Genomic DNA, 23,047 nt, shown 5'->3' on the forward strand with positions numbered 1-23,047 from the left:
AAAACAAAAACAAAAACAAAAAAAAAAAACCTCAAAACCAAAATAGAATGGTAGCCCTAGAGAGGCCTGGGTCTTTATTCATCTCTTTCCCCACACTCCCTTCTGCCTCTAACCTCCCTGCTTCTGCCCTCCCTCCTTTCCCTCTTCCTCTTCTTCCCCTTGTTATCCACCCACTTCACTGTTCTCCCGCGCTTCTCCTCTATCTAGGTATTTGATCCCTCTCACCCCCCTCACTCTTGCTCCCATCCCTTCCTCTGCACCTCGCCCCACCACCATTTCTGACCCCAACTACCTCTACCCTCCATCGCTCTCTTCCTCCACATCAGTCTCACAGGTGACAAGACGTGGCTGAACTGACGGTGGGAGGGCCGGACCTCGCCTTACCCCTGACCCAGGGTTGAGACTGACTCACAAACTCCTCCTGGAGACCTCTGTCAGCCTCCTTGCTAGACTTGGCCACTCTCCTCTCTAGAAAGGCCTTTGTTCAAACTTCCCTCCATCATTAAGGCAGCCATCCCTGGTGGTAGAAATCCTACCAGTTATTTAAATCCCATCTCAAATGTCCTTCTGTGAGGCCTTTCCTATTTTCCAACTGAGGCCATTTTCTTTGCTCCTTTTAACTGCATGTGTGCTTCCCACCCCCTGAACACAGTACCTATAATAATAATTCCCGCGCCTTGGGGGCAAGAGCCTGGGTTTGATTCATCACTTGGTACCAGTTCTAACTCCAAACTAGCACGGGGCTGGCCCGAGAGGGAGCTCTGGGAAGATGATGGAAATGTGGGCCTGGTCCAGTTGTTCCCTGGAGTTTCCCATCCCTTCCCCCAGCTCTCCCCTGCCCTGCTATACATCAGCCTCGCTCCTGGCTGACCCTGGCTACCTGCTGTCCTACTCGGCTGACCTTGGCCTGGCTGGTGCTCCCAACTTAGCCCCCCAATAGCTCTGGCCCTTTTCCCTCAGCCCCGAGCCCAGGAATGCTAGGCTGGGAGTACAATGGGTGGAAGCCTAGCCCAAATCTTAGCTTCTGGCCAAGCCTGAAGAGAAGAAGTATACAGGGTATCTGGCCCTGGTTGTAGGTCCTTCACTTGCCTTTTCAACACTTGCTGAAAAATGACCTGTTTCAGGTAATTATCATAAGGGTGTAGGACCTGGATGACATACCTGCAGAAGTAATGGGCTGAAGTATGCCTCAAACATCCACAGAGAAGTTGGTTAGATATGAATCAAACCAACCAACTTTGGCAGTCCCAGCTGATGGTCTACGTAGTGGGGGGAGGGGTAACAGCAAAGACCCCCAGAATCCACACTGAGTCTTTAAAGGGGGAGAGGGTGTCCCACCACTGGGTAAGTCTGGTTCCTCTCTGGGTCTCAACATTCTTTTTTTTTTTTTTTTTAAGATTTTATTTATTTATTTGACAGAGATCACAAGTAGGCAGAGAGACAGGCAGAGAGAGAGGAGGAATCAAGCTCCCAGCTGAGCAGAGAGCCTGATGCGGGGCTCGATCCCAGGACCCTGGGATCATGACCTGAGCCAAAGGCAGAGGCTTAGCCCACTGAGCCACCCAGGCGCCCCTCAACATTCTTAACTATAAATGAAGACAGTTGTACTTGGTGGTGAGGATGACCCTCAGAGCCCTAACAGCAGAGATTTTATAAAATTTGTCATTGATAGGGTTCCCATGCAAATAACAGAAAAATAACTGAAAACCAAAAAGTAAAGTTCAGATTTAACCGAAAGTGATAAGCATTTTAAACAGCTGTTCTTACTGAAGCTGAAAATCTGATCACCAAGACAAACTGAAAGAGAATAATTTTTTTTTTTTTTGAATCACAAGTTGTAGGTTAATTCTAGTGGGGAGACTGTATTTAAAAAAAAAAATCCACAACTGTTTGGGGGATCTATTTATGGAATATGCTATCTTATCTGGGAGCTCCTAGAATGCTTGGTAAAATACAATAGAAATGGACTTAGGTCTTGTGTGTCTAAGTTTCATTATCTTTTTGATTCTATAAAAAGGAGACAGAGTATGAAAATGGGAAGAGCAGAGGGTAAAAACTGAGTATCATTCCATTCAAACTTCCAACTTCAGTTAAAACCGCCACTTGTAGGTAGTAAATTTTACATGTTGAATTGCTCTTCTTTATAGAAATTTTGGTGCTTGATAATTTCTCCATTTACTATCTGTACAGACAGAGGTCTTTGAGAAAGATCACACACACACACACGCATGCACACACACAGAGAGAAATATTACACAGCTATAAAAAGGATGAGACTGTGCCATTTACAACAGCATGGACAGACCTAGAGGATATTATGCTAAATGAAATAAGTCAGATGAAGAAAGACAAATACCATATGATTTTACTCATTTGTGGAATCTGAAAAAAAGCCAAATGAATAAACAACAAAAACCAAAATCAGAGCTGTAAATACAGAGAACAAACTGATAGTTGCCAGAAGGAGGGGTAAGGGACAAGGGCAAAACGGGTGAAGAGCAGGGGGAGATCCAGGCCCCCAGCTGTGGAATGAGTACATCACAGGCATGAGAGGCACAGCATAGGAAACACAGTTAATGACATTGTAAGTGTGTTGCATGGTGACAGATGGTAGTTATGTCTGTGGTCAGCATAGCGTACTATATAAGCCCATCAAAGCAGCATGTTGTACACCTGCAACTCATGTAACATGATGTGTCAATAACACACATATAACAAGACTGAAACTCATAAGAAAGCCCCAGGAAACTCCTTCATTCAGATATTATTTTGCTATTAAGGTTATAACTGTTAAGGATCTGGCAGTGATGGGGAAAAAAATCATACCTAAGAGTTTTTCCTGTTTTGAGACCTTCACAAACAGAAGACCTAATTATGGCACTAGCCCATAGGTCTGCAAACTCATTCTATTTTTAGTCTATGTCCATTCGTCCATCCATCCATCTATCCACCCAACAAACACTGACTTAAAGTGCACTGTGGGGCAGAGCTAGGCATTAAAAGACATGGGTCTTTCATGGAGTTCACATTTGCTGTATTTTCAAAGCTGCCTTCATTGCCTTTTTGGCTCTTATTTATTAGTGATATTAGAGGTATTATGCTTTTTTCCAGTTAATCCAAAATTTGTATGGTGTAAGGAGAAAGCACATACTATCAGGAAAGTCTTAGCCTTCAGATCCTATAGATTATTAATACACAGCTTTATTTCCTTGGATGTTCCTTTAAGTTGTGAATAATTTAAAACACTATTTTTTTTTTTGCTGGAGGGCTTTCTATATGCTTTGCAGAATTCCTTTCTTTTAATGCAGGATATACTAATTATTCAAGGTTATTGCTAATCTCAGTTATTATGCTATATTATAGCATACAGCATATAACTGGCTGTGTTGGCCTCTATATTGGGATAAAGGATCATTTGCATCGACACCGAGTAGCCTTTGACCACTGGGATTTTGGGTGTTCTTTTGCCTTTTCTCTCTCTCTCTCTCTCTTTTTTTTTTTTTTTTTTTCAGTTTATCTGTCTTCTTTTACTTTATGCTGGTAATATCAAAGTATTTGCTCAAATTCATGACATTAACTTACTAAGTTACTATGGTCTTAGAAATGATCTAACCATCTAACAAGACTGTTAAACAATTTAACTAGAGGTAAGGTAGCTGTTAGGGAGGATAGAAAGGTCCTTCTATGAAAAGATAAGAACTTTATCTTTGTGATATCTCTTTTGGCTGTTCAAAGGCTGGTTTTTATTTTCTTCTTGTTTATAACGTTATAAATAGGTAACTTTGGCTGGGTAGCTGTGTTCTTGATAATTACATTTATTCTTCTACAGAATGTAGGCTTCCATGTGGCTTGACTTTTTTTTTTTTTTTTAAGGGCTTGAGAACTATACTTTGCCATTGGTAGCTCTTTCAGCTCTTTATTTTTTTTATTTTTATTTTTATTTTTTTTTAAAGGTTTTATTTATTTATTTGACAGAGAGAGAGAGAGACAGAGATCACAAGCAGGCAGAGAGGCAGGCAGAGGCAGAGAGAGAAGCAGGCTCCCCGCTGAGCAAGGAGCCCGATGCGGGGCTCGATCCCAGGACCCTGATCATGACCTGAGCTGAAGGCAGCGGCTTAACCCACTGAGCCACCCAGGCGCCCCAATTTTTTTTTTTTTATTTTTAAAGATCTTATTTATTTATTTGACAGACAGAGATCACAAGCAGGCAGAGGCAGGCAGAGAGAGAGGAGGAAGCAGGCTCCCTGCTGAGCAGACAGCCTGATGCAGGGCTCGATCCCAGGACTCGGAGATCATGTCCTGAGCCGAAGGCAGCGGCTTAACCCACTGAGCCACCCAGGCACCCCTCTTTCAGCTCTTTAAAAATTACAAACTGCTTACTGTGGCTTATTAGCGTGGTATCATGAAATAAGAGTAAGCGGTAGATACTTTGTTACAACTGGTCCATTTTGACATGAGTATTCTTTTCCCATCTACGTTGCTTTAGCAAAAGCAGGGCTCCCTGGAAGTGTATGCTGTGATCTCTAGGCTTCCATACTTAGTCATTTTGATAAGAATATGGGGAAAGTGAGACTTGTTGACTAAATCCCAGAGACCGTAAATCAAAAAAGTGAAAGCACCCTGCCCTACTGCTTACCAGTCCAATGTCTTCGCAGATATTCTGGAGGAGATGGGGTAATGCTGAGCGGGACTCAGAGGACAGAACTGGGGGCTTAGTGGTCAAGAATGGCTTTACTGGGATCTTATTAAAGAGCCAAGAGGAAAGAATATTTCTATGTCTGGAGATTTCCAGACAAACCAAATGGAGAATGCTAAAACTTGTGATTTAATAACAAAACAAAACAAAACAAAACAAAACAAAAAGGTAGTAGTACTGGGAACTTTTATTAAGTACTCCAGAAAGTTGGAAGGGTTTTTTCCTCCTAGAAATGACTGGTTTCACAGTCTGACAGGGTAAGATGTCACAGAAGCTGCACATTTGGTGTTCTTTTTAAAACTGATGCCATTTAAGGACATAAGAGGGTCGATGAGAGAAGTGTGGGTCTCCATGTCTTATTTAGACCTTTTCGAGCCCAGCATCATTTTGTACCAAACTTTTGCTTGCTCCCAGTCATTCCCAGCAAAGGTCTACACTAAGGTCTTATTTTCTATAGCTGAGCTGTCTACTCTGATAGCCACTTGCCATCAAAATTTATTAAATTGAATAAAATTAAATATTCAGTTCTCAGAAGCACAGGTCACATGTTAAGTGTTGAAGGGCCATGCACGTCTAGTGGCTATCGGATTGACCAGCCCAAACGTGGGCCATTTCCATTACAGCAGAACACTGTATTAGAGAATGCTGTTCTAGAGGCTTGCCTCACCCCTACACAGGGGGTGAGGGTCTCACCAGGAACTCTTGGGCTGGCAGTTTTCTCTCAGTAAATGCCTCAATGAGTCTGACTACAGGACTTCCTCTGAACTGTGTCCTACAACATTGAAGCTCTACCTCTTGGCCCCTTTCTGAAACAAGGTCCCGAGAGAGATCTAGGACTTTACACTTAATCCTGTGCCTTCAGATTCCTATTTTGAAATCTGAGTTATTTGTGTTAATTGGGTCTGTAATTAACCAACCAATGTTCTGGCTGACTCTGTGAACAATGGAACGTGTGTAGTTTGCTGTAGAAAAGACCCTTAAATTGGGAGCCAGACAAATGAAGTGTGAGGCTTTAGGGCTCTATGGTTCGACTCATCTCAACAACACACAGAGGGCTGATTGATGTTCTCCCCTATAAGCTGTCAAGAAATGTGTTCCATTAGGTATTTTGCTTATCTATCTATATATTTACTTTCTTTCTTTTTTTTTTTTTTTTTTTTGGTTGAGGGTGGGGATGATGAAGTAGCTAAGGAATGGAGGAAGTATTTAGGTTGAAACAAACAAACAAAAAACAATGGAATTTGAAACCCAAGGCCCACAGCGAAGAATGATGAGCCTTAGATGCATGTCAGAATTTCCTATGGTTTTACTGAGGAGTCACTACTTTTATCTCCTCGGATCTTGGTGATCACCCCGACTGGATATGAAGGTGGTGCCAGTTAGGTCCCTAAGTAGACCTGGGACGGACACTGCTAAAGACTCGATGTCACTGTCTACAAGTGACTTTGGACAATTGTGGAGAAAGAGGGTTGAGTGAGAAAAAAGTCTGAGCAACTGACTTAAGACAATTCACCAGATAGGATTTACCAATCAGCTTGGACCCACTCATTGGAAAGCCCTGATGATGGGCAATCAGGGCCCTACGTATGCTCTGGGGAAACCCTCCACCAACCTACTTGTTATGAAAATCGTAGATCTCCTGGATGTTGCCAAAGATGACGTGTTCTTTATTAAGGATCCCGGCAGGGATCTCCTCCACGCCGCTCGTCATTTCCCACAGGTAGGTCTGTAAGACAGCAACAGCTTCATCACAGGCAAGAACTACAAAATGCAGACAAAGTAAACAGGTCTTCACACTGGAGGGGTAAGACTCAGACCAGGCTTGCATGTGGAGTGTGAAAAGTGAGATAGTTAGATACCCAGAACAGGAAGAAAGAACACCCAAATGTTCTATTATTTTCAACCATTGCCGGGAAAACTCACATCCCGAGCTTCACCAAAGCACAAACTCCACATCCCTCTTACTTATTAAATGTGTTTGTTTGAGTGTGTTGGGTGGGGGTCAGCAGGTACAGATTTGTAGACTCAACTGAAGTTCATTGACTTTTTTTATTTAGAAAAAAAATAAAAGTTTTTATTTAGAATTTAAATCTCCTGTAAGTTTTTGCTGGGTCCAGCTCCAGTCTGAGAAGTTTCTTTTCAAAAGCATTTTAAGCTCCCAGGCAATTACTACTGATTCTGGGAGCAAGGTTTCCTCTGTTGGCTTTTATTTGTGAAGCTCTGGGAGAAGACAAAGAGCATTGAGCTTCTCTCAAGGACTTGACACTGGCATGGCTGTCATTTTTCTAATACAGCTGTGCACTGATGACTGCAAGACTTACCTCCAAGCACTCGTGTAAGTCCCTTACATAAGCCTTCTCTGTCTGCAGCAATTCAGCCATAATGAATCTAGAAGAAAACAAATGGGCTTTTTGTTGGTTCCCACCTCCCTCCCTTCACACCTCATTCCCCCAACCCTGGCTTTCATGACATTGCCGAATGACCCACGTTTCGACTTCACCACCGTGTCTCTTCCTTTCTTCCAAACTCCCTCCCTCTGAGTATTCTCCTCAGAGGCCCTGTCACCTTGACCCCTTGTTCTGTATCCCTCCAGCCTGGGTGTGTTCAGCTAGTTCCACATCCTCTCCCTTTTCTGACCCAGTTCCACTGCTGTGCAATGCCGTGCTGACACACGTGTGCTCTGGGTTGCACGGGTGTGCTTGCGTGCATGCAGAAGCATGCGGTTACCACTTATATTCATTTCCCAGCTGCCTGTCTTCCACTCACAGCTCCAGGAATGATGATTTCTGTTCAACAGAACTGCTGACTTTTACTAAAATGCTCTGCAGTCCCATCAGTTAAGCCAGGTTTAAAAGCCAGGTGCCCATGCCCCAGACACTGCCACGGAGGCTGGCGGGTAGCAAACTTTCGTCTGTAAAGAGCTAGACAGTAAATATTAGTGGGCCCTTAAGTCTCTATCACAACCACTCCACTTTGCTTCTGGAATGTGAAAGGAGCCATGGACTCTATGTAAAAATAAATAAATAACTAGGTAAGTGTTGTTGTGTTCCAACAAGAGTTTATTTATGGACACAACAGAGTTTCATCTAATTTTCAAGCTGCGAAATATTTTTCTTCTGGTATTTTTTCAACCATTGAAAAATGTAAAAAATAATGTTGCCCTACGAAACAGGTAGGGGGGTCAGATTTGGCCTGTGGGCCACAGTTTGCTGACCTCTGGCCTAGATTACCCCCTGTGCTTGGACACAATTTCGAAGCGGGCTTGCTTACAACCTGCACCGCAGAGCACAAGTTAAGGATGTTGTGACTGCTCTTCAGTCTCCCCTAAAGGAAAGCTTGAGCTCCGCACCTGCAAGGAGAGGGCTCCCTTCCTCTTGGGCCCCTGAACAACATGATGTTTCCGGGCGGTTATTACACTGATGATGCCTGGCTTCATTGTCGCATACCGACTTCATTTGCTTTCTTTCACAGATTTTTTTCTATAAATGGTGCTTCTTAGCTGACATGTGATGTAGTAATACCTAACTGAGCCAATGTATAGATTTATACATTGATCTTAGGTGATGTCAGCTTTTCATGGTAGCTCATAATGAAAACCGCTACTTGTAGGTGTCTTGGTCTTCACATGAAAATTTTGAGAATGATTAGCCCCAAAGTGTCCCCTGTTGGAAATTTCACAAGAAATGTGAAAATGGGCAGTACCTTTTTCCAGACATTTGTCTTTGTAGGATTTTCCTTAAAGTAATCCATTGTGCTAGTAATGACCTTACCATTAATATTAAAGTAGTTCAAAAAAACTCTCCCTTTTGCAGGAGTTCATTAGCCATTCTCTTACTATTCTATGCTATTGGAAGAGTGGAAAGGGCATGAGCTTTGAAGTCAGACAAATAGAAACTGAATTATTATTTTGTCATTTACTGGAAGTAGGACTGGCTTTCCAAGCCTTAGACTCCTTACTTATAAAACAGCTGACAACACTGGGTTGTCGCAAGGATTAAATAAGATCATATAAGTAAAGTTTTTTACATGTTGCAGGTGTTTGGTAAATAAGGAAAGAAGGAAAATCAGAAGGGACATAATCTGACATGCTTTAAAAAGTTGTCTTTGGTTTCACTGCCTTAGGTTTCTGGTATTCCTCTACCTTGTCCCTTTTTCTCCATCTGCTTCCTGAAGTTTAATCTGTCTTCTTCATAATTCAGCTCCATTGCCCTCCACCTCATTTTGTTTTCTTTTCCAGCTGTCCTTTCCCATCCTCTGGCTATTTGGTGTCCCAGAGAGAGTGCAACAGGAAGATTTGGCCAAGTACAGGCTCTTTATTTCCCTTCCTGTTATAGGCTGAATTGTGCCACCCCATCCCCCAATTCATATGTTAAAGTCCCAAACCCTAGTACCTGAGAAAGTAATCTTATTTAGAAATAGTCCATTACAAATGTAAACAGTTAAGATTGGGTTATACTGGAAAAGGGTAGGCCCCTATTTTAAAGTGAGCATAACAAATATCATGGAGGACAAGGGGTGTTAGAGAGGAGAAGGGAGTTGGGGTAAAATGGAAGGGGAGGTCAATCATGAGAGACTATGGACTCTGAAAAACAATCTGAGGGGTTTGAAGTGGTGGGGGTGTGGGAGGTTGGGGTACCAGGTGGTGGGTATTATAGAGGGCACGGATTGCATGGAACACTGCATGTGGTGAAAAAATAATGAATACTGTTTTTCTGAAAATAAATAAATTGAAAAAAAAAAAGTGACGGTGTCATTAAAAAGGAGAAATCTGGATATAGGTATATATTCAGGAAGAATGCCATGAACACCTGTAGCCAGACATCTAGAGGTAAGGAGAAAGACCTGGAACAAATCCTTCCCTCCCAGCCCTCAGAGGGATCAGACCTGCCAATACTTTGATCTCAGACTTCTAGTCTCCAGAGCTGTGAAGCATTGTATTTCTGTTACTTAAGCCATCCAATTTGTCATACTTTGTTATAGCAGCCCAAACTAATACACTCCCCAGATAAAACACAAGCTCTGGACTTTGCAGAACAGCTTCAGTTTCTCCAGCTCCAAAGGACCTGTGGTCCTACTTTATTTTGATAAGACCAACTACATTGGGCTTCTTAATTTTAGGACATACTTTTTTTTTTTCCCCAGCACTACCCAAAAGGAATCTTTCAAAATATTCTTCATAAAGCTCTTGCAAAGATCGCTGGGTTTGTGTAACTTTCTAACACCAATATAAAGGAAGCAGAGCCATCACGAAATGGTTTTTTAAGGTGGACATGGTTCATTGTTTCCACTAACCAATGCTCTATAATTCTTGATTAGTGTGAAATGCAGGTGGAAGCATCATATCTGTCTATTCCAACCTCTGTGGGTGGTCGTGAGGACACATAAAGCTGTCCAAAGGAACATGTAGCAGTGAAAACCAAGCATAGTCATGAGGAGCTTGCTACGTGGGTAGAAGCTCCCCAAAACATACTCTTTCTTCCGGGCCGACTTCCGCTTCTCTTCATTGACTTCGTGGTTGGCGTCCCGTAGCTTGACCTCACGATCTGAAAGGCTTGCTGGGATGATGTCCAGCTCTAGGTCCTTATTGTCCTATATAGAGAGAGATTGCAGAGGTCACCTTGGAGATGTCTTGGGAGGAACTCATCAGAGTCAGGGGAGGTGGTAGAAGGCAAAAAGAGAGGAAGATATAAGGGAACAGGTTGAAAAGACAGAGAATCCCACAAATGTCCACGTATAAGTCCTCTTTTTCATGAAAAATTTTTTTTTCAATTAAGAAAGGTATAAAATGTTCAGGTCAAATAGTCAGGGCTAATATCCATGGAAAGGAAAAAAAATAAACACATTTGATAATTAGCGTCCTATTTCCCCAATGACTTTAGTTCTGATTAATCTAAATGTACACACACACACACACACACACGTACGTCTAAAATTGGTTATTAACCATTAAAATAGATGTGAAACAGAAATACATACAGATATAAGAAAACTTTCATTTGTCAAAGGAAAATAACAAAAGCCAGTATTTTTATTTAAAAAAGCAACTTCCCTTGAAAAGAGAAAGCTAAATGATAGAACAATTATTAAATTTGCCCATCCCTGCTTATTTCAAACACTGTTTTGTATTTATACAGAATGGAAACCTCCAGGAAAAGAAAACTCACCGTTTAAAGCCTAGGGGAGGTGTTATTATTTCTCCCAATTTAGTGGTTTAACCAGTTCACTCTCTAGTCTGTTCTGCTTCAGAGCATCAGTCTATTTAAAGATTTAAGAATTAGCAATCCTAGGATTAAACTGCCAGCCTATATTTAGCTCTTAATTCATAGGTTAGTGACCTCTATTACAAAGAAGAGATTAAAAGTCAGTCTTCCCTTGATTCTTGGCAAACAGTATCTCTTTTCAGTGAAAATGTCCAATAGCCTTTGCACAATTGCATCCCTTACTCCTGAAAGAACACTATTATACATCCTGGGGACCCCAACATTTGCTGATTAACATAATTGGGTGGAAGATGGCACTGATGAAGCCAAGGTAAGGGGTTTAGTCCTCAAAGTCAACAGTTAACTCTACACATGGAAAAACTCTGTTCTGTGGCCATGGGCCTCAGCGCCGGCCAGCCAGTTTTGTTATTTAGCATTAATCATGAGGGGCTGAAGGCCAATGGTTCATCAAAATCCATCCCCTGACTAGAAAAATCACACAAGGCAAGCGTTCTAGGGGTCAAGAGCTCAGAAAGACTGTTCCGGAAAGCCCACTTTCCTCCATGGTAATGAGAGAAGCGGTGCCCAGAGAGATGAGAAGGAAGGATGTCCCAGCTAGGCAACCCCATACCTACCTCCGTGTTGACGCCTAGCGCTTTCTCCAGAGAGTACCGGTACTTTCCCATCCTCAGGGAGAAGTCTCTGTAATGCTTGTCCACCGTGGTCACCCATTTCCTGATCTCTGTGGCATGAATGTGGCCTTTTTCCACAAAGCTATCAGCCAGTTGAATCAGAAGCTTCACCTTCTCCTTTGTTTGCTGTTCCAAAAGATGGTCTCAAGTTACTAGATTTATGCTCACAGCCCTTCACTCCCACCCCCTTTCCATCACTCCCACCCCCCTTTCCTTCACTGCAGCCACAGATACTCCCTGCCTGCCTGGGTTTATACCCAGCTCTGCCCCTAGCTGGGAGGTCTTGAACAAATTACCTAAGTCCTCTGTGCCTCCGTTCTTTTACCTACAAAACAGGGATCATAATAATCCTCTGTCATACGGTTGTTGTGAGAATTTCATGAGTTGGCCATGCAGAATGTTCAGAACAGTGCCGGGGGCACAGCGCTCTCAATAGGAGCTCAGGAAGCGATACATGTTAGCCATCATGATTACTGTAAGCATCTCGTACATTAATATGGTCCTTTAGCAGGTCGCAGAATAGGTTAATGTCACATCTGAGACTCATTTGAGTCTTAAAGCATCTCTAAAATGTGGGTGGCAGGAGGTGGTGTGGGTCTCCTCAAACCACAGATAAAAAAAGCTGAGGCTTAGAGAGGCTTAGGGCTCGTCCAAGTTCATCCCACCTATAAGTGAATAATAGCACCTATTGGCTTCTGGACTACGGAGCCTAGTTCTCTCCCTTCACTGCACCGGCCTGAAGGAGGCTTTGTCAACAGCTCGGGTGGCACATGCTAGGATCTAAAGAAATCTAATGAGCAGATTTCAGAGTAAGGTCTGCCTCTTTCACCACCAGGATCTTGTCTTTAGTTTCCATTAGAGAGAGAGAGAGAGAGTAAGAGAAGAGTTAATGAAGCTAGTATCTATTATGGGGCTAAGGAAGGTGGAGTTCTGATATATATTGGATTAATTCCATTTCTAGCCAGAGTTTATTCAACACTTACTCTGTCCACACCACTGTGCAGAGGGCTGTGGGAACAGGCTTGGGGGGTAAACAAAAGAAGAGAAAAAGATACTCATTTTCTCCAGTCTATATCTCTAGAGGGGACAAGATTGTCACGCAGAGTGGTTAAATAACTCAGGGCATTATGAAATTGAATGTCAACATGAGAAGTATGTAGAGTTAACACTGCAGGAATTTTAAAACAGGAAAAAATGAAGGTGGGATGGCATGGGCAGGAAAGGTCCTGTGGGGAGGAGGGGCTTATGCTGGGAAAGATACGGAAACAAAGGAGATGTGTGGAGAAGTAAACACTTGCTCATCTTTTATCCTCAGGTTGGGTTTTGAAACTCCAAGATCAGGGAAGCTTGATTAATTTTAAGAAAAAGGGAAGAGCATTTGAATGATATTCAGAGAAATAAAATTATTAACTTTTGGATTGGAGGAGAGGAGATTCAAGTGTTGGTTTGGTATTTTGTTTGTTTGTTTGTTGTTTTTAGATTTTATTTATTTATTTGAAGGAGAGAGAGCACAAGTGCAAGCATAAGAGGTGAGAGGAGGGGCAGAGGGAGAAGCAGAGTCCCTGCTGAGCAGGAGCCTGATGTGGGATTTGATCCCAGGACCCTGGGATCATGACCTGAGTCGAAGGCAGATGCTTGATCAACTGAGCCACCCAGGTTTCCTGGAGATTCAAGTTTTGGATCATCCAAAGATCTAGATAACTGAGGAAAACTGAGGCAGAAAAATCTCTGGAGCAACAGCAGAATGGACAGAAGAGGCTTTCTTTAGTCCATCCTCCTCCCTCACTTTCCAGGCTCATCTACAGACCTCCCACAAGAGACGGATCCCCTCAAGAAATGCCAGAGAAATGTCTGGAAAGGCAAGCAAGGCCAGGGACATGTGGGTGGGCTCCAGCTCTCCAGAAAATCACACACTTGAGCCTCCCCTATCTCAGGACAGCAGGCTCGTCCCTAGGCTGGGAGACAAGGGCCCAGAAGAGCTTTGTCGTGAAGGAAAGAAGATGGGTCTGAGGATAGAAGAAGTATCTCCTTAACCATCATAAGGCAAAGAAAAACATCATGGGAAATTGGTTAAGATCCCTAGTAGCCTAAGGACTTCTAGCTTACTGCAGTTAGAGTTTTTGTTTTGTTTTTACCCTTTCCCCCGAAAAAAAGAAGTTATAAAGTTTGCTATTTATTGAAAGCAGAGATTAAATTTTTTGCAGTCATAATCAAGAAACCTTTATGTAAAACGCTTGAAAATATGTATTCTCTGCTCTCGGTAAAGAGACTTTGGCATGAAATGGGGGTTTTACAACCAGCTGGTGCCAGCAGCCCTCCTGGGAGCTCCACCACCAGAAATCATATCCTGAAACATGGAACTTATAATTTGGATGCAACAAGAAGAATGGTTTGTGGTCAAGAGTATCCCAGGTATGTGTAGAACCTGGGGGAGCAAACAGGCAGTAAATGGGCTGGTGTAGACAAGTCCTCCTTATGTGGCCTCACCTATTGGAGAGCTGCCGTGCTCTTCATGGCCCCTAAACACTAGCCATGCCAATCCTCACATGCTCTTCCCGTTGTCATGGGTGGTTCCTACTCAGCCTTTCTTTCTTTCTTTTTTTTTTTTTTAAGATTTTATTTATTTATTTGACAGACAGAGATCACAAGTAGGCAGAGAGGCAGGCAGAGAGAGAGAGAGAGAGAGAGAGAAAGAGGAGGAAGCAGGCTCCCTGCTAAGCAGAGAGCCTGACTCGGGGCTCAATACCAGGACCCTGGGATCATAACCTGAGCCAAAGGCAGAAGCTTTAAACCACTGGGCCACCCAGACATCCCTCGGCCTCGCTTTCTATGCAATGACCTTCTTTCCTCTCCTCTCCTCTCCACTCCACAAGCTGAGTGGGGAATGCCCTTCCCAGCATCCCCACGGTGCCACACCATGGGCTACTTATGTGTCTCCTTCATCAGACTGTACATGTCTAAAAGGGTTCCATCTTATTTATTTGAGTCTCCAAAGTCTAGAAAATAGTAAGGCATCCCATAAATGTTGACTAAGTGAATTCGTGAGTAAATACTGGGTTTGGAGGTAAGTAAAGTGGGACCAACAAGAATTGAGGGTTTATGCTGGAAAAATTCTGACCCATACACAGGACCCCAACCATGGCCACAGCACCTACTGGGAGTATTCTGAAGTGATTTCCTACAAAGGAGGGACCATGAGGGCACCATGCAATCTGCCACATGCTTGGCCATTGCTGATGAGATCAGAGGTTAAAAACCTGTCTTGCTGGTGCAGCCCATCAAGATGTAGCCACTGACTTCTGTGGCATCCTGGCCTAAAATCTAAACAGGGGCAGGGGCAATGTGCTAGGTTAGTTAAAATAGTTTTTCTGGGGATTTGAACTGCATAGGGAAGTGGGTAGGTGGCAGCAGGGCAGAAATGAAAATATAGGCAGTGGCCACGAGAAGGGAAGGGCAGGCTGCATCACAGTAATGGTGATCACCTATTCCTGATTCCCTGTCAGGAGATGACCAGACAGGGGCGGGGTGGGGAGTTTCTGGAACTGCCTTTGGTGTAGCTTTCACGCCCAGAGGTGAGACTATTTTTGTTCTGCCCATCAGGCTGAGTCATTTGGATTTTCTTGGACTCCTGGGAGGTTCAGCCCTTGCTTCTCTCTTCTTTTCCACATAGAGCCATACAGGATCTTTTCCATTTCATAACTCAAGCCAGTTTGAAACTCAAATCTTGCCACCAAAACAGAGTAACTTATCTAGACTGATAAAATGGGGGTCAAATTGCAGAGGCCTCTGAATGGTAGGGTCAGAAGGAAGGATGTGATCTAGTGGACAAAAGGGAGTCTTTAAGGGACATAATTCATCTGGACCTGGAAATCTAGAAAGGACCTCTCACTTATCTTGGGCTTCATGGGTCCCCTAAAATGTATGTTTTCCTCTTTCCATTTTGAATTCTATATAATCTGCTAGGAAACTCAAAGGTAAGAAAGAAGGGGTCAGTAGTTCTATTTTCCTTCTTTATTTCCCCTTTCTCTTCCTTCCTCCCTTTGATCAGTTAATATCATACCATCTTTCCCTAATCAATGAACCCTATGCTGAATATAGTTTATAAAAAGCCTCTTGGTGTCTTTTGCACATCTCACAGGTCTTTAAGATTTAGCCTTCTTGATGTTATTTTTATAATTTCATTATCGTCTTCCAATTTGCCTTTCATTGCTGATATTCCTTGTATTTACTGACACATTCTTTGTCAATAGTAAGTTATTGAGCTCCCTGATGTGGGTAAACAGTGCTCTTGAGATAGATCTTCATATTCATTCCAAAGGCGGAGACTTTGTTGTTATATATGAGAAACTAAAGCTTTCAAAAACATCTATTGCATGTGAGCTATATTCCCCTTGATTCTCAGAAATGCAATGTCCACCTTTTACGTGAACTGTCCAGATTCTCCTTTTCTCAGTCCAAACCACCTGTCTGACAAGCCCAGTGTCCCCTTTCCTCATGGTCTGAATTCCTGAATTAGCTAACTTAGTTCAGTTCAGGCTCCAGTCACTTTTGTTATCACATAAGTCTCTCTTGTTAAGAAGAATTAAGTCCAATTTATCTCAAAGCTTCTTTCACTTTCAGAGATAAAATGACCGGTTTAGAAAAGTGTTTTTCTGGGATAATCAAAAAACCCTGATGAGATACCACTCGATACCCTTCAGGATGGCATTATGAAAAAGATGAATGATAACTAGTATCAGAGAAATCGTGGAGAAGTTGGAACTCTTCCACGCCACTGGTGGGGATGGAAAATGGCACAACCACTTCAGAAAAAAGGTCAGCAGCTCCTCAAAAAGTTAAAGAAGAGTCACCATATGGCTCTACCATTCCACGCCTGGGTAGATAGCTAAGAGAACTGAAAAAACAGGTTTACACAAAGGCTTGTCTACAAATATTCACAGCAATACATTGCTCATGGTAGCCCCAAAACGATAACAACCCAAATGTCCATCAACTAATAAATGGATAAATAAAATGTGGTCTGTCTTATAATAGAATATTATTCAGTCATACAAAGGAATGAAGTACTGATATATGTTACACCATGGATGAACCTTGACAATATTATAAGTGAAAAGAGTCAGACACAAAAGACCACATATTGTATTATTCCATGATTCTGTTTATATGAAATCTCCAGAATAGACAAAGACAGAAAATAGACTTGTGGTTCCTGAGGAGAGGAAGGAATGGGGAATGGCTGCTAGTGGCTATAGGGCTTGTTTTGGGAGTGATGAATATGTTCTGGAACTAGATAGTGGCAATGGCTGTACAACCTGTGTATATACCAAAACCAACTGATTATAAAATTAAGAAACCAAAGAACCTAAAAAAAAAAAAAGTCTTGTTATGAGAAAGAAATTGATTATCTGTTTTTTGGGTGTTGAGCTTGGTAATCATGTCAAAAATGGGCAGAAGACATGAACAGACATTCTCTAAAGAAGATAAATGGCTAACAGACACAGGAAAAAATGTTCATCAGCCATCAAGGAAATTCAAATCAAAACCACCTTGAGATACCACCTTACACCAGTTAGAATGGTCAAAATTACCAGGACAAGAAACAATAGGTATTGAAGAGGATGTGGAGAAAGGGGAACTCTTTCCCCTTTCACAAGGGGAAAGCTTCTTTCCCCTTGCACAAAGCTGTGCAAGTTGGTGCAGCCACTTTGGAAAACAGTGTGGAGATTCCTCAAAAAATTAAAAGTAGAGCTACTCTGTGACCCTGCAATTGCACGATTGGGTATTTACTCCAAAGATACAGATGTAGTAAAAAGAAGGGCCATGTGTACCCCAATGTTCATAGCAGCAATGGCCACAATCACTAAACTGTGGAAAGAGCCAAGATGCCCTTCAACAGATGAATGGGTAAAGAAGATATGGCCCATATATACAATGGAGTATTACTCAGCCATCAGAAAGTGGGAATCACCCAACTTTTGTATCAACATGGATGGGACTGGAGGAGATCATGCTGAGTGAAATAAGTCAAGCAGAGAGAGTCAATTATCATATGGCTTCACTTACTTGTGGAGCATAAGGAACAACACAGAGGACACTAGGAGAAGGAAAGGAAAAGTGAATTGGGGTAAATTGGAGGGGAGACAAAGTATGAGAGACTATGGACTCTGAGAAACAAACTGAGGGTTTTGGAGGGGAGGGAAGTAAGGGGTTGGGTGAGCCTGGTGGTGGGTACTAAGGAGGGCAGGTATTGCATGGAGCACTGGGTGTGGTGTATAAACAATGAATCTTGGAACACTGAAAGAATAAAATAAAATTAAGGTGTTAAAAAAAAGAAAGAAATAGATTTCTTCCAGCTGTCCAGATGATTAAGCTTTCCTCCCATCATGTGTCTTGACCTCTTATAAAAATTGTGAAACCCTCAACAGGAAAATATCTTATATATTCTTCTAACCAGACTTTCTACAGCCTACCACAGTAAGAAAAATTTTGTTATCCTCTTAACCCCACCTGAATTCTCTTAATCTTATTTTTATTCTCATACTTGTGGATTGCTATGTAGAAAGAACATTTTTATGTTCCATGTTTCTTTGAGTTGATGTGTTTCTTTGGAGCAGAGTATAATAATTCAATATACTCAATACGTTCTATTGGCCTGCTTAGTCCTGAAGGCCACCATATTTACTCTCCTGTGGTTTCAGGTCAATTTGGTTTCCATTTCCAATTCACTTTACTGGTTACAAAGATTACAGTCAAAGTTGGCTGGTTAAAGGAGGCTTGCCTCTGGGAAGTGGGGCTGGAGTGGAACAGGAGGCTGTTGCCTTTCATCAGAAGCTCTTCAAATGGATTTGTTATCCAGTAGATATCCTAGTAATGAATAGCCCCAAGACTTGGAATGTGTCAGAGGGGAAAATAAAACCCCATTACAGAGTTAAGTTAGGTGGGTGAGGGAAGAGAAAGAGCCAAAGTAATAGAATCATATTAAACATAAATTGGGGGAAGGAAGTCATTGAAATCTACTCAAACTTCTTTGTTGCCCATGTTCACAGATACCTGCAGCCTATCTTCAATGCACAATTCGGTCACATAAGTGAATAAAGTGTGGCTCTTATCCTTTGGGATCTTGTTGCCTCACATGGGAGATACCCCATCACACAGATTACTGGAGAACAGGGTGGTTCGTGGCCACAGGATCACAGAGGGGGAGGCACTCCAGTAGAAAGGTGGGCTCTTTTTGGAAAGTATAAACTAGAAGGAAGAAAATGATATTCTAGGCAGAAAAATGGTATAGAGGAGGTAGAGAAGCAAGAAAATATAGGATGTATCTCTCAGAGGGTAGGAAAATACATCCATGCCTCTGGAGCGTAAAATTTGCATGAAAGAATAATGAGGCTAAAGCTGGAGAGGTAAGACGGTGCCATTGTGGAGGCTGTTCACCTGAAGGTGCTGGTGAGCCACTGAAGCTCTCGGACCCGGTGGTAAAATGACCCACCCAGTGTCTTAAAGATGAACAGCAATGATGAGCAGGATGGATAGCAAGGAAGGAAAGGCTGCATGCATGGAACCCAATTACATTGGTTATAACACAAATGGCAAAGAGGGGAAAGATGGAAAGAAAAATTGTAAATGGACTAAATAATACATTTCCACTTAGGTTCCAAAGATTCTGGTCCTAGGGAGTTCTACTACAATATATGGGTAGGAACACCAGTGGATCTGATAACATCCAGCTTCTTAATGACTCATTATTGACGCTAGTTCCAGAGGGGCAGATAGACACAGAATAGGTAATTCAAAAGCTCTTTTCATTTGGATTTGAAAAGAGTTCGTGTATCTGCCACCTTCCTAGTGCTGTTTGCTCTTGCTGGTATTGAAATGAGTCCCTTATCTAAACTGACAGCTTTCCACACTGAATGGAAAAGCCCCCAAGCGCACTGGAATGCAGAGGAAGTTTTCCCACTACCAAACGTTCATAGTGTAGGAGTCAGAAAGTGAGTAACCCCTCCTGAAGGATCCATTCACGGACGAGGCTAAGGTTTGTCACAGCAAACTAGAGGAAATTTGCCTTCGTGTCAAAGTGATCCCTGGGGAGGACGGGCATTAATACATTCCCCGCCCCCGCCATGACCCCCCACAAAAGCAGCTCTAATCCAGGAAGAGCATCTGCCCTGTGAGGAAGTGATGCCAAGACAGGCTCCCCCACGGCAGGGAGCCCAGCGTGAGGACCGCGGATGCTACAAAGAGCTAACGGAGACAGATCAGATTTTCATTTCAACCCAAGGGTCCCCAGATCAAATCCTGGCTGTGAAAACACATGTCCTCCGACTCTAGCATTTCCTGCCTCAGTGTGAACAGGGGTGTGAGGGTGTGCGCTGTGTGTGCCAGTGCACATTTTGCTCCCCAGAGACCCCAGCTTGGCTCGTTTGCAGGTCTGAGGCCAGATGGAAGTAGTCAGTTCAGGAAGTAAGACCCTCGTCTTCTTTGTGAACACGTCCATAGTCATCAGCCTATAAAGCAGACTTCCCAAACCATTCCAACACCAAGAATATGTGGTGCAGAGGTGCACACAGGCAGTGCGCATGTCACATGAATACATCCTTCTGCCTTACTGGGTCCGAAAGAACACAGCCGAGTCTAGACCTGGAGCACGAAGAGGAATATTTGTAAGCACAGTGCACACGAGCTGGCCTCCCTCACATCGATGCTCCATCCAGAGGCTGCGATTCCCCTGGCATTCAGGCATCAAAGGAGACCCCCCTACCCGCCCTGTGGTCAGCGCTTCGCGGTGGAGAGGCTGCTCTCCCTTCTGCAGCATGAACCTGGCCAGACTGGGGAGAGCTGGAGGATGTGGGGAGGGCTCCGGAATGCCTCCTACCTTGGCAGGCACCCTGAATTCCCCATATTCTTTCAGCAGTTCCTGAGTCTCCTCTGTGGTGTCTCCCGTGGAGGTATGTGTTGAGAGGTAATATTCACCTGTTTCTTGGATCCAGTCCAGCGCCTGTGGGAGGAAACAACCCACCCAGTCCCCGAAAAGTCAGCTGTCCATAGGAAAACATGCATTGCTACGCTGTTTGGCACAGTGTGACAGACCCAGGAAAGGCTGGCACATTTTGGTCAGCATGTAGCTTGGAAGCTGATTTTATGATTGAACCCTCTCCCATTGACTCAGAACATCCTACCAACTGGAGAGTGTCTCATCCACTGGCCCTCATCTTCTAGGCCAGGCTCAGCATCGTGCACAAGTTAGGGCCCAGATAACCCCAGCATCTCCTCCTAGCTCCTGGTGCAGTGTGCTTGGTAAAGGCTGAATAACCAGTAAGTGACAGTCCGTTCTCTTTCCTTTCGTCCGCACCACTGCCCGTATCTACTCTGCCTGCTGCCATGACCCTCTTCTGGACTGTCCCTATGGCCATCTTGGTGACTGTTATCACCCCTGGAACAGAGGAGAAGCCGGGAGAACCATGGACGTACCTGCTTTGCGCTGCGCTCAAACACGACATATTGCTGGCACTGGTCTAACCGCCGCTTCTTCAGGGTCCAGAAGTGCAGGACACGGTTCTCCCGCTGTAAGAGCTCGCTCAAGATGGCTGCAGGGCAAAGAAGATGAGCACTGGCTCGGGAAGGCCCCAAACCCGACCAGCCAGCCGCTGGCACCACACACCCCAGCTTCCAGACTCCTGTGACTTTCCAGCCTCCCAAGGGGACTAATCAAGGTCCCAAATGTGAGGACAGGAAAGCATTTCCCAGAGGGGAGCAAGATCAGAGGGACTGAGGTGAGAGCCTGGCCATGAGGCTCCATCAGTGAAGGGACAAAGAGCATGACCCTAGGGGAACTTAAAAGGGATCTTGATTCTCTTCATACCTAAGCCTGTCCTTGATGGTAAGAGACCTTGGGAAGTGTCGGCTCTTAAAGTAACAACTAACTCACTTGGACCTAGAGCCTATGGACAGCAAGGGGACTTGATAAGAATCCCAGCCACTCTTGGGTTCTGTGAGACGGTGGGAGAGGAACAAGAGCGTTAGGACCAGTGTGGCTGCATGGGTATCCCGGCTCACGAGCCAGGTCCTGTCCTGTAGGGGAGGCTGTGTACATGGCACCTGAACAGCACGGCCTTGATTTTACGACCTTTAAGTCACAAGCGTAGGGAGGCCGTATTGGAATCGTGTCTTCCTAGAATTGTGTCTCTAGGTCCAAATTTCTGTGTTGCTGTGAATCGGATCTGATCACAAGCTATTCTCGTGTTACCTCTAATGATGGCAGGTGAGAGGACATGCACAAGGCACATAGCCCCATGGTGGGCCACGGCAGGTGTCCATCCGTGTTCTGTCTCTCCCTCCTCCTGTCACTGCAGCAGCAGCTGGCCATGTGCCCAGATTCCCTGTGTGTTTAATAGTGTGCTCTGTGCTGGAAGCACTCGCCATTAGTCTGTATTATGTCTGCCTCCGGCTTCCTGCTAACTCTGTCATATACTAATTCATAATAATGATGATATGAAAAATTACTACTTATTAAGCACTCACTCTGTGGCAGGCACAATACCCTGTGATGTTCGTACCATTATTACCTCTACTTACAGATGAAGGAAGTGAGGTTCAGATAGGATAGGTCATTGCTCAGGGTCATTCAGGAATGTTTGACTTCAGAGCCTGGTTCCTTAGCTGTCTTGGTCCTCCCAGTTATAGGGGCTGTGAACACAGACTACTGTGCTTTACAAAAAGGGGCACCTGCACCCCAGTGTTTACAGCAGTCATGTCTACAATAGCTGAACTATGGAAAGAGCCCACATGGATAAAGAAGATCTGGTAGATATCTACAATGGGATATTACTCAGCCATCAAAAAGAATGAAATCTTGCCACTTGCAACAATGTGGATGGAGATGGAGGGTATTATGCTAAGTGAAATTAAGTCAGTTCGAGAAAGACCAATACCATATGATTTCACTCATATGCAGAATTTAAGAAACAAAACAGATGAACACAGGGGAAGAGAAGGAAAAATAAAATAAGATAAAAAGAGAGAGAGAGAAACCATAAGAGACTCTTGACTATAAGGGAACAAACTGAGGGTTGCTGGAGGGGAGTGTGGTGAGGGGATGGGGTCACTGGGTGATGGGCATTAAGGGGGGCACGTGATGTAATGAGTCCTGAGTGTTACAAGCAACTGATGAATTACTATAGTCTATCCCTGAAACTAGTAATATATTGTGTGTTAACTAAATTGCATTTCAATAAAAAAATTTTTTTAAGAAAGGGTACAACCAATTTGCAGTGCTTGTACTTAGAACTTTTCGTGCATCCTCTTGGAAGTTTGATTATCTAAGGACAGACTCTGTCTCTCTTCCCTTAGGCTGAGAATTTTACAGGTCTCAATTATTCACCAATCCCTATATCCATGCCTTTATTATGTAACTTTTTAATTCCTCCCCAAAGAGATAAATCCTACTTCCTCTCGCCCCA

General features: G+C 43.5%; 1 protein-coding gene across 21 annotated transcripts in view; it reads right to left on the reverse strand.

The window, feature by feature from the left end:
- Nucleotides 1–23,047, reverse strand: part of KALRN (kalirin RhoGEF kinase) — a 661,801-nt gene that overhangs the window by 240,245 nt on the left and 398,509 nt on the right. For all 21 annotated transcript variants that reach the window (XR_014303322.1, XM_082700868.1, XM_082700867.1 and 18 more), the window contains 6 exons: nucleotides 21,060–21,175; nucleotides 20,464–20,586; nucleotides 11,532–11,714; nucleotides 10,167–10,285; nucleotides 7,018–7,084; nucleotides 6,313–6,422 (listed from right to left, as the gene is read on the reverse strand). Coding sequence is in view for 20 of the 21 variants with exons in the window: in XM_082700868.1 (XP_082556994.1) it covers nucleotides 6,313–6,422; nucleotides 7,018–7,084; nucleotides 10,167–10,285; nucleotides 11,532–11,714; nucleotides 20,464–20,586; nucleotides 21,060–21,175 (718 nt within the window). In the remaining variant the exon portion in view is untranslated. The remainder of the gene's footprint in view (nucleotides 1–6,312; nucleotides 6,423–7,017; nucleotides 7,085–10,166; nucleotides 10,286–11,531; nucleotides 11,715–20,463; nucleotides 20,587–21,059; nucleotides 21,176–23,047) is intronic.

This window comes from Mustela nivalis (assembly GCF_964662115.1).
Source record: "Mustela nivalis genome assembly, chromosome: 1".
NCBI classification, from domain to species: domain Eukaryota; kingdom Metazoa; phylum Chordata; class Mammalia; order Carnivora; family Mustelidae; genus Mustela; species Mustela nivalis.